The sequence below is a fragment of the Schistocerca gregaria genome, chromosome 11 (assembly GCF_023897955.1).
Source record: "Schistocerca gregaria isolate iqSchGreg1 chromosome 11, iqSchGreg1.2, whole genome shotgun sequence".
Taxonomy (NCBI): Eukaryota; Metazoa; Arthropoda; class Insecta; order Orthoptera; family Acrididae; genus Schistocerca; species Schistocerca gregaria.
The window spans coordinates 136,221,932-136,233,489 of NC_064930.1; the positions used below are offsets into that span (position 1 = coordinate 136,221,932).

At 35.5% G+C, this 11,558-nt stretch overlaps 1 protein-coding gene across 2 annotated transcripts; it reads right to left on the reverse strand.

The window, feature by feature from the left end:
* Positions 1-4,920: 4,920 nt before the first annotated feature.
* Positions 4,921-10,900, reverse strand: LOC126294991 (uncharacterized). Of its 2 annotated transcripts, none has more exons than XR_007552375.1 (2): positions 10,397-10,900; positions 4,921-5,030 (listed from the first exon to the last, which is right to left on the reverse strand). XR_007552375.1 is itself a non-coding variant. In XM_049987236.1 (2 exons), exons 1-2 carry the CDS (start codon positions 9,575-9,577, stop codon positions 4,967-4,969), a joined length of 426 nt encoding a protein of 141 aa, XP_049843193.1. In that variant the 5' UTR covers positions 9,578-9,760; the 3' UTR covers positions 4,921-4,966. The 2 variants fall into 2 exon arrangements, 1 of the variants encoding a protein (XP_049843193.1); XM_049987236.1 differs by lacking the exon at positions 10,397-10,900 and adding an exon at positions 9,216-9,760.
* Between the last annotated feature and the right edge of the window lie 658 nt (positions 10,901-11,558).

The window sequence follows — 11,558 nt, forward strand, 5'->3', positions numbered from 1 at the left end:
TGCACATGTGCCAGCATTTTAAGAGGAAGTTCAATTTCCCACAAATGTACCAAACCACTAGTACCTTATTCTTCAAGTTTACTGTTTTATAATTGTGGGACAACTGCTGCTAGTGACTGACTTGTGGAGCTGTAACAAGGCTAATGATTTATGAGTTATGATTTGTCAGCATACCCCTAAGAACTATATATGTACTGATATTTAAATGAAGATTGAAATTTGATAAATGTCTATCAAAACCACAACTATCTTATTCTTCAAGTTTCTCATATTGTAACTGTGTGACATTTGTTGCTGGTCACATTTTTCTGGAGCTATACGTGGAACAAAGTTCTGTTAGTTACTGACTGTGAATATACATTACACACTGCACATGTACTAGCTTTTTATGAGTATGTTCAATTTCACACTAATGTATCCAAACCACTAGTACCTTATTCTTCAAGTTTCACATTTTACAATTGTGTGACATTTGCTGCTGGTGACTGACTTGTGACTCTGTAATAAGAGTAAAGATTTGTGAGTTACCATTTGCCAGCATACTCTTAAGAACTATATCGACAATGATATTTTAAGTGAAGTATAAAATTTGATAAATGTGTATCGAAACTACTACTACCTTATTCTTCAAGTTTCCAATATTGTAACTGTGTGACATCTGTTGCTGGTGGCAGTTTTCTCGAGCTTTACCAGGAACAAAGTGCTGTGAGTGACTAACTGCCAATATGCATTACACACTGCACATGTACCAGCATTTTACGAGGAAATTCAATTTTCGACACATGTATCTGAAGCACTTGTACCATATTCTTCAAGTTTATCATTTTATACTTGTGTGACATCTGCTGCTGGGGACTGACTTGTTGAGCTGTAACACGAACATAGATTTGTAAGTTACCATTTGACAACATACCATTAAGAGTTATAACTGTACTGATATTGTAAGTGAAGAGTGAAATTTAATAAATATGTATCAAAACCACTACTATCCTTCAAGTTTCCCATGTTGTTACTGTGTGACATCTGTAGCTGGTGGCATTTTTCTGGAGCTATAATTGGAAGAAAGTGCTGTTATTTACAGACTGCCAATATACATCACACACTGCACATGTACCAGCATTTTAAGATTGAGTTCTGTTTCCCACACATATATCCAAACCTCTAGTACCTTATTCTTCAAGTTTCCCATTTTATAATTGTGTGACATCTGCTGCTGGTTACTGACTTCTGAAACAGTAACAGCAACAAAGAGCTCTGTGATAATTTTTGCCAGCGTACTCTTGAAAACTATCACTGTACCTACATTTTAAGTGAAAAATGAAATTTGCCAAATGTCTATCCAAACCACTAATACATAATTCTTCAAGTTTCCCATTTGTCAACTGTGTGACATCTGCTGCTGGTGGTTTTTTTGGAACCATAACTTGTACAAAGTGCTGTGAGTTACTGACTGCCAATATACATTACACACTTGTCATGTACCTGCATTTTAAGTGGAAGTACGTTTTCCCACACATAAATCCAAACCACGAGTACCTTATTTTTTAAGTTTCTTATTTTATAACTGTGTGACAACTTCTGCTGCTGACTGACTTCTAGAGCTGTAATACGAACATGAATCTCTGAGTTAATATTTGGCAGCATACTCTTAAGAACTATAACTGTACCTAATTTTAAGTGAAAAATGAAATTTGACAAAAGTGTATCCAAATGACTACTGCCTTTTCTTCAAGGTTCCTATTTTGTAACCTAGTGACAACCACTCCCGGAGGTGGTTTTCTGGAGCTATAACAATAACAAAGTGCTGTGAGTTGCTGCCTGCCAATTTACATTACACACTTCAAATGTACCTGCATTTTTAGTGGAGGTTCAATTTCCCACACATGTATCCAAACCAATAGTACCTCACATTTGAAGTTTCCCATTTTATAACTGTGTCACATCTTCCGCTGGTGGCAGTTATCTGGAGCTATAACTCGAACAAGGTGCAGCGAGTTACTGACTGCCAATATACATTACACACTTGTTATGTAGCTGCATTTTAATTGGCGGTATTGAAATTTGGGGGGCAACAACCAAAGCTAACCTAGATAAGCTACTAATTCTTCAAAAAAGGGGTGTGAGAATAATCTGTGGAGCAAAATATAGGGAATCTTGTCACAACTTGTTTCCAAAAACAGAGGTTTTAACTGTTATAAACACATACATTCTAAAAGCCATATTGCTTGTGAAACGGCTGCACCCAAACACTTATTAAGATTTCCACCAGTACAATACTAGAAATAAAGAAAGATTTTACATTGGCAGCCACAGAACAGCACTTTACGAAAAGGGGTCCTCAGTATGCAGGTATAAAATTAGGTAATGACTGCCTAGTGCAGTCATGGCTCTTCCTACACTTAAACTGAAACATTAGCTTAAGAAATTTTTAGTAAAACACCCTTTCTACACATTAGGAGAGTACCATACTTATATGAAGAACAACAAATGCTTTGTGAAATTATGTGAATAGAAATCAGTAAACATCTTATTGTAAGAAGGAGATTTTCACTCTGCAGCAGAGTGTGCACTGATATGAAACTTCCTGGCAGATTAAAACTGTGTGCCTGACCGAGACTCAAACTTGGGACCTTTTCCTTTCACGGGCAAAGGTCCCGAGTTCGAGTCTCGGTCGGGCACACAGTTTTAATCTGCCAGGAAGTTTCATCTTATTGTAATTTTGTTGTAAATTAATGACGTATTCAGAAGAATGTGTCTTGTGTGTTGTACAAATAACTTTAATCATTACTGTTTCTTTGTACATGTGCAGTGTACCAATCGATGTTGAATAAAGCTATTATTATTATTATTATTATTATTGTTAGTATTATTATAAGTTCAATTTCCCACACATATATCCAAACCACCTTACCTTATTTTTTAAGTTTCTTATTTTATAACTGTGTGACATCTGCTGCTGGTGACTGACTCCTGAAACTGTAACAGGAACAAAGAGCTCTGTGATAATATTTGTCAGTGTATTCTTAAGAAGTATAACTGTACCTACATTTTAAGTGAAAAGTGGATTTTGCCAAATGAGTATTCAAACCACTACTACCTTATTGTTTGAGTTTCCCATATTGTAACTGTGTGACATGTGCTGCTGGTGGCAGTTTTCTGGATCTATAACTTGAACAAAGTGCTGTGTGTTACTGATGAGCAGTATACATTACACTCTTGGAATATACCTGCATTTTTAGTGTAGGTTCAATTTACCACATATGTATCCAAACCTCTAATATCTTAGTTTTGAAGTTTCCCATTTTATAACTGTGTAACATCTGCTGTTGGTGAATGATTCCTGATACAGTAACAGGAACAAAGAGCTCTGAGATACTATTCGCCTGCTTACTCTTAAGAACTATAACTGTACCTAAATTTTAAGTGAAAAGTGAAATATGACAAATGTCTATCCAATCCACTAGTACCTTATTCTTCTAGATTCCCATTTTGTAGCTGTGTGACATCTACTGCTTGTGGTGTTTTTTGTAGCTACAGCTTGTACAAAGTGCTGTGAGTTACTGACTGCCAATATACATGACACACTTGTCATGTACCTGCATTTTAAGTGGAAGTTCATTTTCCCACACATATATCCAAACCACTAGTACCTTATTTTATGAGTTTCTTATTTTATAGCTGTGTGACACCTGCTACTGGTGAGTGACTTCTGGAGATGTTATAGGATCAAAGAGCTCTGAGTTAATATTAGGCAGCATATTCTTAAGAACTATAACTGTACCTTATAAAGCTACTTGTTCGTCGAGCAGCTTTATATTTATAAACTTAACTTTTGGGGGTTCATTTTTAGATGAAGAAATCGGAGAATTCTTCACACTTCACATTATTTATTTACAGGCGTCACTTGTACAGACTCTCCAGCCGAAATCATCACAAACAACTGACTGACTCTGACCTCGCATCATCTCTGCTTATATAGAATTTTAACAATCACTCACAAAATATTGCATTATTAATTCTGAAGAATTTCAAAGTTACAATTAAAATGTACAAAATGTTTGCGAACAGACATTACATCCGAATAAGGAAAAATTAACAATATTAATTGACGTAATTTTTGTAGTGTCATCACTAGGTTTAAATATTAAAAATCGATATGGTTCTAATTACAATAATGTCTTTTGTGAATTTTGAGTTATTTAATTAATTACAGTTCGGTTTCAGATACTAACATTTAATGACATCACAAATTCTGCTTTCTATCAGACTGTATACAAGGAAGTTACAAATACGCCCTGAAATACGAAAAATCTGAACATTGTGTGATGCAAACAATTGGAGAGTTAATCAAAATGTGTTTACAAAGTACATTAATTTCAAAATAGGATATAAAATGAATAACAAGTACGAATACATTGCTTGGTAATCACTTAAAAAGCTGTTTCTCAAGATAATGAAGCTTTTTCTATACTAATACATTTCTTGTTCCAAATGATCGTAATTAGTGGCTCTGACCACTTATACCAATACGTCTACAGTATCTTATTATCCGTTACTTTACATTTCTAAGCTCACCCTGCTGATGAATCATTTAATTTGGCATTTATTATGTAATTCCGTTAATGACAACAATGACGACAATAAAAGTCTTTTCACAACGAATACAGAATATTACTAGTAAATGCGACAGACTAATATATAAATACACATAGGTACACATACAAATCCCTAGGGCACTGAATTGTCCAATAACTACACAGTTACATATCAAAAAACAGTTGGTATCAGTCATTTCAGTTAACCCACGGGTCGGGCTGTATTGTTATACACCCCCCCAGCCACTCTTACAAGTGTAACTTGTATGAATGGCTGCTAAATACCCTCCAAAATAGAATTTCTTTTTTTCTTAGCTGTTACTCCAGTCACTGGTGCATGTTGCATATCTTAATGAATTGGCAGCTCACAATCATCCGTCCCAATGCGCTGTCCATCTTGTGTCTGCAGCCCCTCTGCTTCTGGCAGTCTCTACACTGCAATAGCACAGTCCACTATTAGTTTTTCAGTTTCTTATGATACAGTATTTCATATGGGCAGAACCCAGTAGACGAATGTTGTAAGCTGTTCAGTATATCTTCAAAGCTGTCTACGTACTCTATCCAACTCACATGATTTTTGTTGCAATAAGTTCTAAATAATCTCCCTATTTCTCTCATGTAACGTTCAGCCGGATTGCTGGACGGGTGATACGCAGAGATCAGAATATGGTTTATGTTCTCATCCTCCACAAATGTTTTCCAAATTTTAGAAGTAAATTGTGCTCCATTGTCAGAGAGCATGCTCTTTGGTTTTCCTACCTTTGTGAAATAGTCTCTTCTAATTTTCAAAATGATGTTCTTACTTGTTGCTTTCTTCAATGGATATAGTTTAATGAATTTTGAAAAAAGATCCACCATGACAAATATGTAACAAAATCCTCCTTTAGCCTTAGGCAATGATCCATAAAGGTCAACTGCTACAAGTTGTAGTTGTTCCTTTGGCAAGATGTTTTGCATATATCCTCTGCAAGTTTGATTGCTAACTTTTACTCTCTGACACCTGTCACATGTAGATATTTGCTTTCTCACTCTCCTAGCAATGTTGTAGAAGTACACATTTTCTTGAATCTTTTGGATACATTTCAGTGTCCCACAATGCCCGAAACTTTCATGTACATACTTTATCAACACTTCAATATACTGTTCTGGCCAACACAATCTCCAAGTGTCACTGTCTGCACTGTATCTTCTGAATAGTATACCCTTATGCACTTTATAATACTGCTCTACTTTCTCATATCCTCTTTTACCTAGATAACTTTTAACTAACTTCCAGTTGGAATCATGGTTTTGATATCTACGGATGTCATTACAAATTTTCCTGATTTCATTCTCATCTTTCACCCCTTTTAGATACATAATCCGAAACTCCCTTTCACACTCATCACTGTTATTTTCACCTTCTCCTCCCATTGGCAACCTTGATAGAGCATCTGCGATTTGATTTTCTTCACCTTTTATATATTTTACTGTATAGTCGAACTGCTGGAGGAATAGTGCCCACCTGGTTATCCTGCTGTGATGCAAAGTACACTCTTGTATGTAGATCAAAGCCTTATGGTCTGTGTATACTACCACTTGATGTCCTAATAGGTAATTCTTGAACTTGATGAAAGCCCAATAGACTGCTAACAATTCTTTTTCGGTGACAGTGTATGACTTCTCATGTTTCTGTAAAGTTCTATTGGCAAAAGCTATTGACCTGTGCTCCGTCACACCATCTACAATCTTTTCTTGGAACAAATGAGCTCCCAGTCCATAGTCACTGCTGTCGGTCATGATACAAAATGGTTCTGTAAGGTCAGGTCTGTATAACATTTTACTGTTGCACATCTGTTTCTTGATGTTGTCGAATGCTTCCTGACAATCCTTGTCCCATACCCAAATGGTGTTCTTCTTCTTCAACAAGTTGTTCAAACACGGTACATTTAAAGCTTGATTGCTGACAAACTTCCGGTAGTAGCCACAAATTCCATAGAATGATTTAAGTTGTTTCTTAGTCTTGGGTGCAGGAAATTTTGCAATGGCTTCAAGTTTTTCTTCATCAGGTAAGATTCCTTCTTCTGATATGGTATGGCCTAAAAATTTGAGCTGTTTAACTCCGAATTTGCACTTCTCTAGTTTTAATGACATGCCTCCCTGTCTTAATTTGTAACACACTTCACCCAACAAATGTATATGTTCTTCCCAACTTTTTCCTGTTACAAGTATGTCATCAACATAAAGGATTAGTTTTCTTAACAGTTCTTTTCCTAGAACAAAATCCAATGCTCGAATAAATTCTGCAATTGATACATTAAGGCCAAATGGTACAACACAATAGCAATAACATCTTCCTCTATATAAAAACGCAGTATATTTTCTAGACTGAATCTCTAATGGTATCTGATGGAAACCAGCTGTTAAGTCTAAGCTAGACATGTACTTCATATGTTCAAACTTATGTAATAACTCATCTATATTTTCAGGGTGATCAGTTTCCCTCTCAAGGTATTTGTTTAAATGTCTTGAATCGAGCACAAGTCTTACTCCACCATCACGTTTGGAAACCACCACCAACGGGTTATTGTATGCACTATTACATCTTTCAATTACTCTCCACTCTTCCATCTTTTGTAGTTCTTCCTCCACAGCTTTTCTTTTTGAAATGGGTACTCCATAGGGTTTGATGAAAAATGGTTCGTGAGGTTTTAGTTTAAGTCTACATTCATAGTTCTTCACTTTCCCAGGTTTCTCACTAAACACATCTTTGTATTCCCACAACAAACTGCCTAGTTGATCTGTCTGTTCTTCATTTAAATTACCAGCTTCTTTTAGTTTGGTGGCCACTAATTCAGCATACTTGTCTTCACTGCAGTCTTCTTCATTGTCTTCCTTGTTAATGTCGATCTTCTCATCTGTACAAATCACTCTTCTAATCTGAAAATTATTCTCTAGGCAATTTTGGATAATTAGTTCAGTCACATGTGTTCCATCTGCCTTTGGCTTGGTGAGCTTTAACTTTTTGTTATTCCAGTCAAAATCTGCATTTACTCCTTGTATCCAATTCATTCCAAACAAAATATTCTCATTGAGATCAGGTACTACAAAGCATCCTTGGTTATACTGTACATCATTAATAGTGAAAGATATTAAGGCTTGCCTGTTTACAACTTTGCTGTGCCTACCAGTTGCTCCCTTAATTTTGATTCCAATAACAGGATATTCTTCAAAGTCATCACTATGTCTTATCTGGTCTCTAAATTTTTCAGAAATAGCACAGACAGGACTACCCGTGTCTAAGAGGCAAAGTCCTTCATAATTTGCAACTTTTATACGTATATACGGGCAACCTAAAACTTTTTCCTTCTTACTGTCTTCATTTTCATCCAACAGATCTTCTTCAATATCTCTAAAGTCCAAGTAATTTGTACCATTTTTGCCTGTACAATTTCTCTTACTTGTCTGAATTTTACTTAATGCTATATCAGATGATTGCTTGATGTCACGTCTGTCCTTAACACACTGTCTGTTTTTCCCGGAACTGATCCCACTGTAAGCCTGTTGATTGGTTCTACCTTGCCAGTTGGAATGCAATTCTTCACAAATAATCTTGATGACCCTTTTTATTCTGTCACTGTCACTATAATCCTTGTAAGTATCCCATAACATTTCTAGCATCTCATCTACATTATGATGGCTCTCTGCATGTTCCTTATCTGATGATACCTTCCCAGTTTTCATTGGCACAATCTGATCTTCATATTCTTCACAAATACTACTGATATCATCTTCTTCACTACTAATTAAATCTTCTTTAACCTCCAAATACACCATGTCATCTAATTCTTCCTCACATTCATCATTACTTCCAACACTTTCACTATCAATATTACTACATATGCTATCATTTCCAACACTGAACACTTCTACAACATCTTTACTATGACCATCAGAATTGTTGACATGTACACTAGTACAGGTATCATCACTTAAGTGCTTAACAGGGATAGGTTCTTCTTTCATTAATTTACTTAATCCAAACTCATCAAGATTACTATCAGAACCAACATTTTCCCTGCAAACTTCATTACCACACTGATTATATAGACTTGAAATAGTTTCTTCCTCTAACGGAACTTCCTCAACATTCTTACAGATGCTATTACTTCTATCTACAACACTTTCATTCATACATTTCCAGAGTTTACTGTTAAACTGCAATTTGCCAATTTGATGCACTCGTCTTACATTAGTACTGTCACTTCCACTCCAACATCTTCGATTATTCTGTCTTCTGTAATTATTTTCGGTGTCTCTAGACCAGTGGTGTTTAGCCTGATTTCGGTACACATTTCTTGCCCCAAACTGACAGGCTCCCAATGAGGCATCTGTCAGTTTAAATTGCCTCGTCCTGATTGGTGATTATCAAATTGTCTGTTATTATTTTCCCAAGGTCTCTCCCTGCTATTGTGCCCTCTGTTTCCATCCCCATTACTATGGTTGATCCATCTGTTATCACTATTATTACTCCTGCCTTGATTCCTGCTTTGGTTCCACCCCCCAGTTGGTTGATTGCCAAATCTGCCATTGTTTAACCTCTCATTTCTCTCAAAAGCTCTATCCAACTTATCTACATACCTCAAGAACTGATCTACAGAATCATCTGGTCCATAAATCAACTCCCACTGTACTCTTTTTGGTAGTCTTCTTTTTAATGCATCTATTTGTATTAGTTCATCAAAAGGTTTGTCGAGGTGTACTAATTTCCTCAACTGACTTTCACAAAAACACTTCAAGCTACCATCACTTTCCCTATACATTCGACCATTCAAAAACTCACTTTTAATCCTAGCTTGCTCAGAATCTGACCAGAACTTATTTAAAAACTTTCTTTCAAATTCATTATATGACATGGTAGAATTAACATTCTGATTTGCCCACGAGATTGCTTCTCCATCCAAAAATCGTTTAACAAATTTAATTTTTACATTATCTGTCATGTCATTACTAAAATTATCCTGACAATGCTGTAAAAAATCAACTGGATGCAATTTCCCATCTCCTGGAAAGCATTTTAAAGGTATGCCACCCCATACACAATTAAAATTGCTAACAAAATTTCTTTGGGCTACACCTTCTTGTAACTCTACAACTTTCTTACTTAAACCTACAACATTATTTTTACACAAATCAATTTTTTCACCACACTTTAGATCTACATTACTTATTTGATTGGAAATTTCTGCAAATTTTAACTCTGAATTCTTTTTATTGGATTCAAGCTTTTCTTCTAAGATTCTCTTAGTCTGAACAACCTCTACTTTCAGTTTTGAATTTTCTACTTCTACATGCTTATCTAGTTTTTTGAACCTTTCCTCATTTTTGGACAACTCTTGTGTGAAATTAGTTTCTAATACATCAACCAGTTCTTCCACTGCTCCTACACGAGTATTGAGTTCACCCTGCCCTGTCTCGACAGTCATTTTTAGTGCTGCCAAACCATCCTGGATTTCCCTTATCTTACTAGTATCCTGCCTAATCTGTCCCATCTGTTTCTTCGCTTCTTTCATATGTTGCATTAATAACATTAACAGATCGTCTCCGCCTACTCTTCCCTGTGCAATTGGAGTACTTGTGGCGACATTTTCACTGGAACCCTCTCCACCAAAACCTCGATCTACACTTAGTTCACTGATACTCGATCCTAGGTCCGAAGTGTTTTCAATTGATTCACCGCCTACACACTTTTTATCAGCCATAGTAAAATCTTTCCCTCACAAAAACAAAAAAAAACACAAATTAATTAAAAAAACTGTTACTCATCTGAATTCCAGCGGTGCAGTCCGAGAATTTGGTCCATTATCATCAGATCAGTTGTTATGATTTACGATCTCCCCATGCAGGTGATGATTTTCTTTGTATTTCTTATCCACACCAACTCTTCTCATGCAGCAACATCCACTCGTTCTGTGCGTCCATAAACACAAAAATTTCTTCACAATTTATGTTTAGTATTCGTCTTGCGGTCACCTGAAACAATTACTTTTTAAAAACAGTTCCGATTTCAATCATCAAATCCCAGCTCACACCACCACTTATAAAGCTACTTGTTCGTCGAGCAGCTTTATATTTATAAACTTAACTTTTGGGGGTTCATTTTTAGATGAAGAAATCGGAGAATTCTTCACACTTCACATTATTTATTTACAGGCGTCACTTGTACAGACTCTCCAGCCGAAATCATCACAAACAACTGACTGACTCTGACCTCGCATCATCTCTGCTTATATAGAATTTTAACAATCACTCACAAAATATTGCATTATTAATTCTGAAGAATTTCAAAGTTACAATTAAAATGTACAAAATGTTTGCGAACAGACATTACATCCGAATAAGGAAAAATTAACAATATTAATTGACGTAATTTTTGTAGTGTCATCACTAGGTTTAAATATTAAAAATCGATATGGTTCTAATTACAATAATGTCTTTTGTGAATTTTGAGTTATTTAATTAATTACAGTTCGGTTTCAGATACTAACATTTAATGACATCACAAATTCTGCTTTCTATCAGACTGTATACAAGGAAGTTACAAATACGCCCTGAAATACGAAAAATCTGAACATTGTGTGATGCAAACAATTGGAGAGTTAATCAAAATGTGTTTACAAAGTACATTAATTTCAAAATAGGATATAAAATGAATAACAAGTACGAATACATTGCTTGGTAATCACTTAAAAAGCTGTTTCTCAAGATAATGAAGCTTTTTCTATACTAATACATTTCTTGTTCCAAATGATCGTAATTAGTGGCTCTGACCACTTATACCAATACGTCTACAGTATCTTATTATCCGTTACTTTACATTTCTAAGCTCACCCTGCTGATGAATCATTTAATTTGGCATTTATTATGTAATTCCGTTAATGACAACAATGACGACAATAAAAGTCTTTTCACAACGAATACAGA

Excerpts from the sequence above, each read along its gene's own strand:
- LOC126294991 (XM_049987236.1), bottom strand. The coding sequence starts at position 9,577 with ATGACAGATAATGTAAAAATTAAATTTGTTAAACGATTTTTGGATGGA. Across the intron at positions 5,031-9,215 it reads TCTGTAGATCAGTTCTTGAG|TGTAGAGACTGCCAGAAGCA; the intron begins GTATGTAGATAA and ends GTGCTATTGCAG.